The sequence below is a fragment of the Danaus plexippus genome, chromosome 8 (genome assembly GCF_018135715.1).
Source record: "Danaus plexippus chromosome 8, MEX_DaPlex, whole genome shotgun sequence".
Classification (NCBI taxonomy): Eukaryota; Metazoa; Arthropoda; class Insecta; order Lepidoptera; family Nymphalidae; genus Danaus; species Danaus plexippus.
Window position 1 is genome coordinate 3,450,649 of NC_083542.1, and position 15,811 is coordinate 3,466,459.

Consider the following 15,811-nt stretch of genomic DNA (forward strand, 5'->3'; position numbering starts at 1 on the left):
AAAATATAAATTCATGTACAAAATACATTTTTATGTAGAATAAAAGTATAGAACTTAGTTAAATTTAGCATGAAATTAGTTTCTCGCAAGTTAAAATATTTTGTATTTATATTATAATAGAAGATTTGTAAACATGGAAAAGGTTACGAAAAACAAAAGTTAAATAATATTGACGTCTCAATCATTCTAAGAAATCGTTAGTATCAGTTACAACCTTTTGAAACTTTAATCCTGTTTTATTAATTACGAGTGTAGCTCCCTAATTGCTCGCAAGGGGAAAGAAAGGTTTCATTGGTACGTCAAGCAAAATTGATGGGTTTGCGCCTGACCAGTGAATAAAGGGCGAACCGCGCGTCAGTTGGACGTCTGGTGCGATAGTGGTCACACGCTCGCCGTCCACATATAAATATTTCCACGCGGTTGACCCACGTGACATACCCACGTGCCGCGTGCGCACTCACTTATAAAGCGAATGGCCTTTTTGACAAATCGTAAGCAGTAAATAATTGTATTTGGCGCTTAGATAGACGTTATGCTCTTCCATATAATTTATTTTTTGTTTTTTTAAAGTTTTTTTTTTTATCATTAGTTTGTTTTAATCTTATAAATATGTTTTTATTTTGGTTCATCAAATATCCTTCACCTTTATACATTAAAGTCCTATGACTGCGTCTTGTATACACATAAAATATTTATAGTACTTATTGAGTGGAGTGAAGAACATGTGATTTAACGAATAATTGAAAAATATTTGAGGACAATGGCTACTATAGTACTTATCTTGGCAGTACTTACTTTACCAGGACCATCCAGCACAAACTCCGATAATTTAGGTTAGTAAGTTTATCACTTACATAAATAACATTTGATTTTCTTTACAGAAGAATGAACCTTATGCACGCGGGATAGAGTTCTTAATTGGTTGTATTAATGTTCTGTGTTTTGTTTAAAATTAAAATAGGCATGAGATAAATCTTTGGTTTTGCGAATGTTATGATTTTTCTTTTTAAATAAACGCAAAGAAGAAGTTATCAGTCATTGGAAAAGTAATTAGTACTTGATAATAAGTATAAATTACTTTCTTTGTTATTTTGACACTTCTATATATTTTTTTATTGTTTTTATATAATATTTATATCAGTTTAATATTTGCAGGTTTCGTGACTGACTAGGTATTTCGATGCTGAATGAAATCATCATACGGCTATTGTAGTTGTCTGTGTTATTAGTAAAATCTATACTGACATTTAATATATGCACATTATGTTTTTTTGTACAAACCACATATGTATACATACATATTCGTAACATTTAAAAATTGTATACTTTATCTTAACTTTTGTGATTATACGGATAGGGTTTTAATTTTGGCTCTGGAGAAATAGGATTTTCCGACTATTTCAGGAAAATAGCACGTAATCTGGCAGAATTCAAAATTTGGAAGCGTAACACATATATCGGATTGGTTTAGCTATTGTTGGTCGAGATGCAAAATGGTCTGTGAAATTTAATGTCTTTTGGCGGTTTCGGTCAACTATTAATCTAATTGTGTTTGTGTGGTTGCTATAGTTAGGAGGTTGCAGTTGCGATAATGTAAAGATATTTTATTTAGACTGTGATAAGGGAAAGGTCCATTATCAACAAAAAAATAATAATGAATAAGCAATATCTATATTCTTTATGAGACTAATATAGATCGTAATCTCTCTTTTTGCGTTACAAGAATGACGCAACAAAAAATTATGATGCTTAAGATAAATAAACACTCAAAAGTTTTTTTTTTTTGTAATTAAAGGATGCTCCGAAATAGTTATACGTTAATACATATTAATAATAGTTCTTAAATAATGTAACATTTTGAATGCTCTTGTTTAGGTATTTAGTTTCTGTTATAGACATTAAATTTAACAGAAATTTGTATAAAAAGATGAAAGTTATTTAGGAAAACGTGGCATATCATCAGCAACAACAAAAATAACGCAGGGTCCTTTTTATCTTAAAATATCCGTAGCTTTGCTCATGACAAAGTCATTTGTCATACAGCTTAGTCTAGAATAATATTAAAAATTATGGCTAAAACATAAAGATAGGTATGTTTGCAACGTGAGTAGAGAACTAAGAATCTTTAAAGTATACGCCGCATTCTACTCACGGAAGTATATGAGAAAATCTTTTTCAGGTAGATTTAATACATATTTTTTATTTATATGATAAAAAATATGAATAATACAAAATTCCTTAAGAGCTATATTGTAAATCGTTACTAATTTCATTAAATTGTCTTTTTTTTAAGTTTTATTAAAGGTATTTTATAATGAATAGAAATCTAAATATAAAAAAAATGTTTGGAAAAACAAATTTATTAATGTTATAGTGAATTTTATTGGTTTTGCTTAATGAGAACTTTTAAGGCTAAATAAGGAAATGAATCTTTTTTCATCTAGAATGTATATATCCCGACATATAAACGTAGTTACTTTTTCGCGAACAAAGGCCTTACTAAAATATACGAGTAGTGGTAATACAACGAGGGTATATTAATTTTATTTGTGACCCATTATGAATCCATTTAAAGTTAAGGGGCAGTATTTCTAATATTGTATTCTTTCGTTTATAAGGTTGATATTAGCTTGCCGCTACATTAACTGCGGTCTCGAGTTAGATTTCAGCACACCTCCAGTATGTGATGTGGCATGCAAGTGGCATAATTCTATTTAGGCATAATGTTGTTAATCAACACAAAAAAAAAATATCATAGTTTTTTTTAATAAGAAAAGTTTTTAAACCAATTTTTCAAACATTAAAATGTAAGTTTCATTATTTTCTTCTAAATTACACTTTCTTGAGACACAATGATAAGGAGATGAGGATAGAACCTTGTTACAAATAACAAAAGAATCCTTTTTGTTTGAAGATTGGATCACTCATTTCATAGAACCAGTGTTAATTTATAGTATGATTTTTAGTTTTTTAGTAATATTTTTTTGTACCTTTGAAATTGGATAATATTTATGAATTGCATGTATGTTCATACTTTGGTAACCTCTTCATTTTGCGTTATCTTAAAATTAAAAATTGTTGGTAGTATATTCAGCTAATATAAAAATTTACATCTTTCATAGCTTAGAAAAATTTTTACTTTTGGTAAACTTTTACAGTTATCCAAACAAAGTTGTCTACTGATCCAAGAATTAGGGTTATATTTGTTGTTGTCATATTTTTAATTAGTGTACTAGTTTGGGCGAGGCTTACACGCCTTCATTAAGTACATATATCATATTCATCAATTATGTCCCACTAGTAGCTTATAACTGAAACACACGAACAAAGTATTTGCTATATTTTTAGTTACCATTATAATATTTAGTTTGAAGAGCTTAGTTTTAATTTACGGGGAGTTAATTATTGGCAAATATGTGATATCCGTGTAAATTAATAGCCCATGCTTAAAGCATGTCACTTGACAAACATGTTGTATGACTATTTCAATAAATCCTAGTGAGAGGGAATACGAGAGGGAAATTAATTAATCCCAATGACAAAAAACTCGACATCGCAGTGTATATCGTATTGTATTGGAGGTAAAGATCAAATTGCATTATGGATGGCACAAGTTTTAGTCGAGTTTGATGCTTATAGCTCAATTAATAGTATGAGAGTATTTTTCCATAATTATCCGCGAAGTCTCAAGAGCACAACATAGAGGTACCTGAAATTAGCAAATAAATTGTATGTTTAGTAAAAAATCGAAATAATATTTTTGTATGAACTACTTTGTTTTTAGCCAGTGCTTACAACTCCATGCTTCGTTGCTTCAAAGTAATAATCTTTTGATATGCTTACCTTTACTGCATACAAGTGGCTTTTACGTAAATTTAATGAAAAGCCTTTGCATAATAATCTATTCAATATACGTCCAAAAATTAAGCAGGTTTTAATGTCATATTTATAAAAGCCCTAAAACTAAGCAATAGTGTTAATAAAATTATTGAAAAAGTTTAAAATATATCTGCATCTATATCTTCTGTTATTAACTTTAAAGATTGGGTCTTTTCTGTGTCCTAAAACAAAAATAGAGTGCCTTCGAAAACTTGATGGTGTTATACGTGATGTGGCGAACTACTGAAGTTTTAATCAGGATCTATTTCCATTAACCGAACTTGGAAAACTACTTACACCATCTCAGATACTTTTCCTCCTACTGTTTCGTAATCGTATCCAGAATAAACTGGACTGAATAAATTTAGAAAACTTTGGATTTTCTTCTAGTTCTAAAAACTTTGAACTTCTAAGGATTTATTTATTTGCGATGTGCCAATTAAATTAAAAGTAACATTCTTCATGAAATTATTTGGTTTCCTAATTAAAGATGTATGTTAGACATATTTATAGGTAGGCCATTCTTCTTGGGTACTCCGTTGCTGTTTTGTGCGTTTGAATATGAGGAGGTAGGTGTCTGCATTTATGCCAAGTCTCAGTGTCCATCATTGCGGCTTTCGTTGGTAGAATAGAAAGTAAGAGAGACGACCGAGAATAAATTAGGCTTTGTTTTCCTGTACCGCCGCTGCCTATGTAACTTTAAGTTCCTTAGTGTCATATAATACAAAATGAATGTCAGCGAGCTCACCTAATTTTGTTTATGTTAAAATGATACAATATTTTTTTTTTAACAAATTTTTGGAATTAGCTTATTATTTGTTGCCTATTAATATAATTTCATATCTACCTAATTATAACTTAGCACAACATTTTTTATGAATGAATCCGTACCAATAGTAATAATGAAATAAAATTATTGGTAAAAAGTGTTCTTATATATAACATAAATATTTTGTAAAGTACCACCAACGTTAGAAAGGAATATTAGCATTATTTTTACAAAATAAAAAAGTAGTTCACTCAAAACAGCTCATTCAAATTGTGTCATTCTTTTGTTTGAACCCAGTCTGAATTTTTTAAAATATACATACGTTTCTGTGAAAGACATAAGAGCCGGATATTCAAAAAATGCCCTTTCCAAACCGCAAGTGTCAAATACATGTAGTAGGCATTTCAGATATTATTTAATATTGTACCAGAAATTATAACCGGGCTACTTTATTTAACGCTTTATTTCATTGTAAAATAAAATCATTTTTTACACATATTATTAAGGTTTCTACATATACATACATGAAGTTTATATTAGTATAAATTTAAGTTTTTTTATTTAGTAAGAAGAATTTTTTTTAAAGTAAGAGTTTTTATATGAAATTTTAAAGCAATCCATCATTATGTTAAGATGCTCGAAAAATTAAATACACTAGACTGGGTTATCGATTAATAAACAACCGAGCAGTAATTACTAAACTTAGCGTAGGTGACCTATTTTATAAACACACCTCTTACTGGCGTGAAAATAAAGTAGGCGAGGTAACACTGACTTCAAACATGATTTCTAATTACACGAAAAACCGTTAATGGCCTTTTGCATTAAGATTGAAGTGTTTCTTTTGCTTTGTGTATCGTAGTGACTACAAAAATTCCTTGTTTCTAGTATAACTTTCAATTTATATAGAACGAATAACTTAAATGTGTGTGAAAGGATTCCGTTTCCTGTCGCGGTAAATAAATATGTGCCATTATAATTTGAAGTGGTTATTATTTATAACTTCTAAATGGACCACGCCATAACTGAGAAATGTAATTAATTAGTATTTTTAAATACGTTTATGTTGAATGGCTACTATTAAAGAGTATAATTTGCGCAAGTGATGTTAAATGATAACTCTGAATACATTTTGAATAGAATTTGGAAGTGCGATGGGAAGTGTGATAACAAGCTTTTAAAATATGAGTCGTTTTATGTGGGTAATGTTTCGGAGTAGCCGGCAGCGATGGACCCTGTTAGATATAAAGTCGGTGCTCATTTTACGAGCCATACATTTTGTTTATCTATCCGACTGAGACATCAATTTGCTTTAGTAGCAGTAAGTTGCTTTGTTGCAATCCGTGATAACAGATATTATTTACACTGTGAGTGCACTTGTTAGCTACGTGATACATTAAAGAGAAAAACGTTGTAAATTCAACTATGATGCATTGCATTTGTAGATCAACGTATTTGTGTTGTAGTGACGTTCGATAATATTTGTTGAAAATAGAAAAGAAACCATATATGAATAATGCTTTGTTAGGATATGTTCCTACAAATTTTAAGAACAACTGTTTAAATATTAAACTAATGTTGTACTAACTTCTATATGTATTTACGATTATACAATCAGATAACGGATTATTCTTATAATATACCTAATATGAGAAATTTTTACGTTTTGCTCTTAATCTTTGTTAAAATCTATTTTTTTATAATAGATAAATTTGAATAAGTTTTTTATTTAAAATTGATCTATTTATATTATTATAATATAATATTTTATCCAAATAGAGTTATTTCATATTAAAATGTTTGTTGTAGCATTATTATCGGGGACTCTGAAAACTATGCAGCGAGCGGCTTGTGACGATGAGATGGTATCGCTGTCCTGTCCTCCAGGGACTTTAATAAGCATTCAAATTGCTCAATACGGAAAAGTTGTGCCTGGAAGCCATGCTTGTATAGCAGATGTAAATCAACAAATGGATGATGCAGAAGAAATATGTCTGTGGCCAAATGAAATGCAGGTATCTGAATATAGTTATATTGTAAAATCTGTTATAAGTGATTTGGACTCTTAATTATTCTGAAAGATATATTCTTGATGTTGTGCTTAACAAATCTAGTTTTTGTCTCTTTTATGATTATTTAGATTGAATATTGTCTATATTAAAGAGTTTTTCGTAGTATTCACTTCTACGAAGGGTTGTAGAGGCCTGTCAGAAGAAACCTCAATGTAAGTTCAGTACGAAGTTAAAGCCAGAGAAGGTCGATCCCTGCCCCTTAGCTCGCAAGTTCGTCGAAGTGGCTTACAAATGTCGTCCCCGTAAGTACTTAAGTTGATTAAACTTGATTCATTAAAACTATGTCTTGATAATGAATACAAACATTTAGTTTAGTATGCGCTTCCATTGATTTAGTTTTAGCCAGTCTACTTGCTTCGTTATTATGTGTGATGTGACTATTTGTAACAAGAAGAAGTAGAATATATCCACTGTTTGTTCTTCTGATAGGCGAAGTAATTATCATTATTTTTTTTGTATTTTAAAAAAAGAAACCTCTTATAATGACGTGAAAAGATTTAAATGACATGAAATATTATACTAATATATCATGAAAATTTCACAAAAGTATGAGTATAAAGTATTAACCTCATGTTCCAATTTCTTTTTGAAAACAAAAAGTTATTGAACATAATATGATAGCAACAAAGATTTTGTTATAATTTTAATCCAGAAGTCGTATAAATTGTGCTAAAAAGACACAACATAGAAACAAATGAAAGCCTGGGATATATTAGTTATATAAATTAAAGATATTTTAAAAATTATATATCAATTATATATCGATGTTATATTCTTTTATCTTTCCATAAAAATATATTAAATAAACCAAGAAGACTTGCACTGTAACATCTTATGTAAATTCTCCTAACAATAGTTACAGTATAAGTGCGCTATTATAAAAAATAATAAATTATAAATATAAAAGCTATGTGCATCTAACATCCTTTTCACAAAATGTGATTATAATTTCACGCCAAATTTGTCAACAATGACAGAGGCAGCTGTTTTCAATGCTGCAGATGCGAGCAAAAACGTCAGATATACAAACCTGACGCTGTCATAGCATTACTCAGTGCTAGTCTGTTTATTTGTCGACTCCTCCTTTTGTTTGATAAAAATAAATTTTATCCTTATACATTAGTTGTTGCTTAAATATACAGGACTTTATAATAAAAATACATGAGTATTCCTACTCTTAATAACTTTCATTTACAAAAAGTATTGATTTCTAAAAAAAAAAAGTTCACATATAATAATAATATTTTTTTATTGCTTTTATGCAGAGTAATTACTTTACGGTGGCCTCTGATAATAAAATCTCATTTTCATTGCAAAACTCATTCATATAAAAATACGTATATTCCATCGGAAACAATTGTTGTCTTGATTTGTATCGTATTAAGAAAACTTTTATTGAATATTTTTATTTTAGAAAATAAAATTTTATCACAAATGTCATTTTATTATTATTGTATCTCTATTTCAATAGATTCGGAGTCCTTTGGGATAACGTTTTAGAATATTTTCATTATTTTTAGTATTTTAAATTTGAAATCGTTGCATGTTCATAAGCATGGAAATTAATAACTTCGAATAATATTATGCTTAATTTTTCAATGATATACCCACCAAAATAACATTAAGGTATCGTGTTAACAAATCTTTCATTCAATATATAATTATTTCTTACATTTTTGTTAACGTATCATTTTTATTAAAGTATCAGTAGACGGAACAATATCACCTTATTGAATTTTAATAGAAATATAACAAAATTGTTTAACAATAGGGGAGATATTCCTAATCGGTGTACAGTGGTTTAGGGCTACAGTGAATTGATGTGATTTATGGCGGGTTATTAAATTCCGGTCGTCGCTCCGGGCGCGCCTAGGTGTGGCGAGGTGCGGCCCTCATTACCAACACACCGACGGAGAAATGCATGCGTCTGTTTGTGGAGTTGCAATATTTACCCCAGGAATAGTTTTTTTTTTTTTATTTCATAATACATTGGCTTGTTTCATTAGTTATTACCAACATAGTTTGCTGCCGTAATGTCATTGGAATGCTTAATTATATTTCATTTTATTTAATAGATAATCGACATTAGGCTAGTACTTAACGACTTCATCAAATATACCACGTGTATATTTTTCTTGAGAATGTTGCTACAAATCGCAAGTGTGCGCCGTCGTTAGTAACATAAGTAATAAAGCTGTGTATAAATCAGTCGGGCCATTTAATTGTTAAAACACTCCAGGCTTTTATCATATTGGTAGTGTTGGATTTCTAATGGAAAGGGTTGAGGCCATTACCGGTCAAATAATACAGTTAATATGCTTGATGGTCTCTTTATTAAATTGTTTATTTTGTTGTTTTATTGACACTCTATTATAGAAATTAGAAATAATATTTATCATGTATTATTTAGTATCTAGTTTATTTAAATTCTAATGAGTTACGTTTTAAGAGGTCTGATTTATAACTGACAACACTTTAAATACTTAGGAATATAATCACCTAAAAATTAAATAAAGTATGAAAGTCTCAGTGTTTTGGTCAAAGGATATATAGTAATAAAATTTTCATACTATAACGTTTTGCACTAGAAAGATAAGTTCTTAACCCATTAATGGGAATAAGACCAAGTTGATATATAATTTTCATAAATAGGCTATTTTCTGCTACTTAATCTATTTTCTTATAAGCTCTTAATATTTTTCAAATTCATAAATGAAATAAATTTTTCATTTGTTTTATATACTAGTTATGATTAAAGAAAGCCCACAAATATTTTGTTCAGAATGGTAGAGATTAGCTAAAGTCATGGAATTGAAGCTTGTTTTATTTGATGTCTGAGAGTCGCAGAACTCTAAGTCTTTAATTTTTATCTAATATTATATTTTTTTCTATATTCCTTTAGCATTTAACAAGCTTATCGTTAAAAAATTTTCGGTGTTCACATACGACGTCAGTCATTTATCATTCCGTATAAATATTAGTTTTTTGTCGTCTTTTAACAATAAATATAAAATTTTCAATATACTTAAGTATAAACGTCAGGTGTAATGAAAAAAAAATCTTTTGTAATAAGAAACGAACACTTCTATATTCCTTTGCTGTTTACGTCAATTTGAATGATAATGTCAAGTAAATGAACTCTTGAAGCGGTTCTTTCATGTCTTCTCATATTTAATCATACATTTATAACGTTATCGTCAGAAAGGCTTTTAGGGGATGATTGGGGAATTAATGCATTTAATGTTTACGTTCACAAACCAGGCCGATTTATTTGGTGCAGTACTATCATATTATAATGTGTCATTAATACTTAAAAGAGACTTTAGGTTACTGTCGCGTATCAAATTTTAAATATTACAAGCGTTTTTAATAATTTCTTATTTTTAGATGAATTTCGAAGTCGAACTGGCTGTGAGGATGATGTGATCAAGCTGAGCTGTAACCAGCAATCACGGGTAGCGATATACGACGCCCAATACGGTCGTTTGGCGTATGAAACCGTTTCTTGCCCCAAGCCACAGGGTGTTTCGGATGAATGTAAGATAATTAAGAAAACCACTTTATACAAAACCTTCCCTTTGTTTATGTTACATTAAGTAACGAAACATCTCTTTGAGGAACAAAAATAATGTAATCCAAAATTAAAATCAATTTCACGTGATTTCAAGACATTAACAAACTGTGTCATAAAAGGCCGTGTAGCAAATTCGTTACTTATTTATAATATGAACCAAATAGCTTTTCTCACAACATTTATATGAAACGTGATACAATTACAAACGAATTTTCTTGCACAATTTACAATTAGAGTGTTGCTTTTGATGTAAACCATATTTTGGGTCATCAATATTATCTTTGAATTTTACCTCATCTACTTTGTATTTGGAGTTTTAAGCAATGTATTTTTGTTGATTCTGATTGAATGGATTACGTGAAAATTTCCTGCTTTCTCATTGCTGCTGATTTTAAAAATAGGTTTTTGTGTTACGTGGTATTATAACAAAAGCAGATTTTTAATACTTTGCATTTGAAATATTTAAATGCATAAAACGACTTGGGGTAATTAATATAGCATATTTTCATATGTTTTCTTAATCTCATTAAATATCAGCGGAGCAAATATGCTGCAGTGAACACTTTTTACTGCAAACATTTAACTAGCTTTTCAAACCGTTTGTAAAGAGAATGCTAAATAAAGTAAAAACAGGTCAAATACGAGGTACTAAGAACTAACATGTTAATTATATTCTAGACAAGTTGGTCCGTGTGACCGTAATAAAGGCCTTTTGTTTCATTGTTCACATCCCTGAGGTCTGCTTTTTAACTCAGTAAATTCGCTTCTTGACTTTAGGAATTTCGAACTAAAATTATAATTTCGTCATCTATTCTATTCATTCCGCTTCTGTTAAATTCGAATGAATATCTGTATAGTATTATAGATGTACAAACATATGTATAAAGTGTGAACACAGAATGAATCTCTGAAATGAAAGAGTTCGCTGGTAGACTGCAATACCGATTGATCGTTTTGATTAGCAAATATACACTTAGTTTATCATATACCGGCAGTTTACTAGACTTATGGGTTCTTTCACTTGTTTAAATGTCCCGATCTCTTTGAATTTTTATTATATAAAACAAAATTTTACGTTTATAACACATTTGGGAACTTGCCCAAAGGCTTAACTTAATTGAGATAAATCACTTATTTAGTGAAATTTATTTGCTTTTACACGAGATTATATTAATGAACATGAGCGACTCATGTATATTTGCGTTGTAAATAAAAGATATATATTGACTTTATAAATCTTATACCATCATAAAAACTTTAATTCCAAATAAAAATACATATATGACACATTTTTTCTCTCTTTAAATAATATTTTTTGGTTTCTTTCACAAAAAAAAATAAAAATTCTTTTCATCATCTATAAGCAATCTACTTCTTTCAAAACGATCCTTATTACAATTTTTTTCATCTTCCAAGACTCTTTAATATCGTTTTTCTTAAATATTAAGACATTTTATGTTTTATAGCGCACGCTGTTTGCTCAGCTCCCTATGCCGTTGAAACTGTTATGCAGATCTGTCATGGAAAGAGGTATTGCCAGGTTGTAGCAAATAACAAGACGTTCGGATCGAATTGCAACCCAAATTTCAAGAGTTATTTCAAAGTCGTTTACGCATGTGGTAAGTTGAAAAAAAACTTTCAGCAACGGTAACAGCAGTTTTGTTCTTACAGAAAACTAAATTCTAAAACTTCACAGGGAATACAAATAAAAAAATACTTGCAAATAAAATATAACAATTATATATATATAATAAATCTGATGGTGACTACACACCATCCCAGACTCGTTTAGTTAGGGTTAAAAAATCTTTATTCAAATAAATGTAGTCAATGTGAAGAAGAATCGACTAATCGAGTAATCGACTAATTACTTATAGACAACATAATTTTGAGAGACTAGTATTATTATTTCTATGAGCGATGTATCTCCTAGAAATTCTGACTGAAAAATATTTTCGGCTTCAGTATTTATTACCGTACTGCTTCGAAATTCTGGAAACAATTTTTGATATTTCAAGTTTGAGGCTTTCAGTTGGTTTTTTGTAAGCCGTACTAGTGGGATTGAAAATTCTGAAACTGAAACAACTCTTTATACCGGGTCTCTCAGGTATTAACTAAATGAATGAATATTTAGTCATTCCCAAAAAAATATACTTCCAAAAATTCAAAACAAAAAATGTCCGTTATACTTAAGATTGCACTTCTCTTTAAATCACTCACTCTTTTTAATTCATATTTTACGTGTTAGTGGTATCTTAGTACATTCGATGCTCTCTCAAATACTTTTCATCTTTTAAGTTGTAAATGGATTAATTGTTTGTATAAAAAAATATTATTTAAAAAACAAAATGGTTGACACCTGCTACAGTAGCCAAAATAACTCAATTTAAAATACTTAAAAATACGCAATAATATTTTGAGTAGCAATATAACATAAGACAGTTTTTTCTTTTCTTTAATCATTAATTTATGTCATTGCTTTGATAACAGATTGATGAAATGTTTAATTTCATAATTTTATTATTTAAAGTATTCATTAGCCCATGCATTCAATAAAAAAAATTGTAAGTTCCTTTTAGTAACTAGTGAACAACAATAGTTTAGAGTTGCATTTTGTTTCAAAAGTTGTACTTTCCATTTTACTGTAGAATTTTTTCAATTCATTATGAAACATAAACGTTTCGTGCAGTTCCATTGGGAGTCCTAACAGAGCGCTACGAAAGTGCTACGGAGACCGATAGAGTCATGAATACACATACGAATAACGCGGAAGGCTACTTCGACGAATCAGGTATTTTCTAGTATATATACGTAAACAATAATCCACATCATTGAACTTCGCATATAATTGAGGTTGATACAACAAGTGTTCATTTAACCAAGGCCATTGTCTGCCGTGCTAATACGGTCATATTTTTTTATATCCGTCTTTCATTCATTTTATTTCTTATAAAGAAATTTGATATTTTACAATGAATATTACTTACTACGTAAATATTTTTAAGATACTGGTGAAAAATGGAAAGAACCGAATGGAGGAATTCCAATCATCAATCCAGTTTTTCCAGGGGAAGTTGATATGATTAACCCGAACCGAAATAAAATTGACGACACCAAAATTACCTTCAACTCTCATAGAAACAGCGACAAAGGTATGACCATTGTTATTAAACATAAATAATTTCATTGTTTTTTGGACAACTAAGGTTTCCTTGTTGCTAAAATAGCACTAGCTACCATTTCTATGGCTGCTTTTTTGTTAAATGTTGTTACCTACATCAACCACGCAGTTTTGCGGTAAGCCAGACTTAATTCATAAATTAAATTATTCAAACTCATTTCAACTATTACCGCGGAAATACGAATTATTGTACTACATCAATTATAAATTTATACATTATCAATTGCAATTCGCCATATGGTATAATTTTTTTAATACATTTTTTTCCAGACTCATTTTATACACCGAACACGAAATTTTTGATCTATGTTAGTATTGGTATAACAATTGCCATTATATTGATAATTGTTTTAATATTAACACGATATTATAAAAAACGAGATCAGACGGACAGATCAAAAAATGGAGATATGTTCACAACAGAAACACCGAACATATTTAGCGATAATGTATCAGATTTGGACGTCGACGTTGACGTTAGTCAATTTTCTGGAACTTTCTACGATCCAGCACATCCAGATATGATTTTATACAAGGACGGACCGAATAAAGCGACACTTAGAGCCATGAAGCCATTGTCCACAGTGTATCCTTCTGTAGGCACGAGCATGTACGGGAATGTAGACTATGTGCCGCCACAATCTAGTGACACTAGTTTCAGCAAGGATCCAAAACAAGAATTAGTGATGAGTCCAAAGAGTTTAGGTTATGCTAACAACCAGTACTTTTATGGGTGACGACAATGTGGAGGCGAAGAAACCTCCAGGACTTATTGCTTTTAAATTTATTTGAAAAGCTTAAAAAGCTTTCATATTACGTATTCAATATTCATTGTATTTGATCACTGACTTTTGAATAGGTCCCACGTTTATTGTACAGAACATTTGTATTAATTAATTTACTATGAAATTAATATATTCGGGAATTAATATTATGATCCTGATGGTATGAATGTCAATTAAACAATGACAATCATATAAGATTTTTATTGCAGTAAAATAATATGAAAACTGTTTCATTTTATTTTTTTCATAAATCTTGTCAAAATCGTGCAGGTATTATTTTTATTTACATCGAAAATTCTCTATTATTTAATTAAGATTATAATTATTCTAAGATAACCTCTCATTTATGTCTGGGTTTGTGTAAATAATAATATTTCTTGCTTCATTACCTTTAAAATTTATTATACGAATATCTCATTCCCTTAGAGTGGCTTAAAGTTGGCATATCATTGTAATAAAAAAACAAGAAAGTGCTTATTGTTATTATTCATTTTAAAATAAAAATTTAGCAGCTAACTATATATTATGGATGGCAACACTTATATCGATTATATAACGAAATTAAAAGAGGAGTTTTATAAACTTTTTAAAATAAATTCTGAATCAAATTGCGTTTTATTTAGCGAATTTGTCCTAAATAGAGGAGTAGTAAATTATAATATTAAAGTTTAGAAACTGCACTAGACCCTCATATTTCGTACGAAAACAATTACAATCAAAGTTGTTGGGTCGGCTTCCATTCCACACGCCATGTTACTATAATATGGAGTTAAATCCTGTTAAGGAAACGAGGGTATATTAATAAATATATTAAAAGTGTTTAAAAAAAAAAAAAAATCAACCTTGTCCCATAAAAATTTAAGGATAAAGGGTTAACGTTGATTATTAACTTTTTGATAATTTAGGTGACGTAATAGGTATAATTTCTAATAATATTTTTAATTATTATAACAAATTCTCTTACAAGTTTAATTTATATCGTACGAAAAGGACCTTAAAATGTCACATACAATAGATAGCTTTAACGCAGAACAGCATTTCCTAAGTGAGTATATTTTACTACTGACGTAATGGTTGCGTGGAGTATTTACATTAACGTAATAATTTTTGGGGGATTCCCTTGCTTTAAATATAGGGAGCGTCCCTTGAGAAATGAAATGAACATGAACATTTAATAAATAATGGACATGAATGACAAAAGTAACAACTTTATTAATTAAATGATAATAGTCTTTAAATTATTGTATTAAAGTAAGAGGTATTAACAAAGTTGTTATTTATAACATTTATTGTTTTAAAATTTTGCCAGATCTGATTGAGTCAATATTCATATCAATTCCCATAGAATTTAATTTATCTGAATTTAAATTTACGCTTGGCAATTTCTGACAATTGTTATTCAATTAAAATTGAATTTATCAGTTTAAAAAGTTGTAATTAAAGTTTAATCACAAACTCTATTAATTATTAAAACGGTATACAGTAATTATAAAAGGAGTTTTGTAGAAATTGACCATTTTGATCATAGTACATAATTGAACACAAAGGTTT

The 15,811-nt window shown here is 29.3% G+C and overlaps 1 protein-coding gene across 1 annotated transcript; it reads left to right on the top strand.

Moving 5' to 3' along the window:
• The first annotated feature begins 364 nt into the window (after nt 1-364).
• LOC116776199 (uncharacterized) lies at nt 365-14,868 on the top strand. The gene is made up of 9 exons (XM_032669328.2): nt 365-491; nt 699-833; nt 6,458-6,663; nt 6,824-6,962; nt 10,108-10,257; nt 11,761-11,913; nt 12,984-13,085; nt 13,300-13,446; nt 13,746-14,868. The coding sequence occupies exons 2-9, from the start codon at nt 761-763 to the stop codon at nt 14,210-14,212; spliced, it is 1,437 nt and encodes a 478-aa protein (XP_032525219.2). The 5' UTR covers nt 365-491; nt 699-760; the 3' UTR covers nt 14,213-14,868.
• The last annotated feature ends 943 nt before the right edge of the window (nt 14,869-15,811 follow it).

What these genes read in the sequence shown, in the direction of transcription:
- LOC116776199 (XM_032669328.2), top strand. Translation starts at nt 761, where the DNA reads ATGGCTACTATAGTACTTATCTTGGCAGTACTTACTTTACCAGGACCA. An exon ending in TGTGGCCAAATGAAATGCAG is followed by an intron (nt 6,664 to 6,823) that starts GTATCTGAATAT and finishes AGTTTTTCGTAG; the next exon opens with TATTCACTTCTACGAAGGGT. An exon ending in ACAGGGTGTTTCGGATGAAT is followed by an intron (nt 10,258 to 11,760) that starts GTAAGATAATTA and finishes TATGTTTTATAG; the next exon opens with CGCACGCTGTTTGCTCAGCT.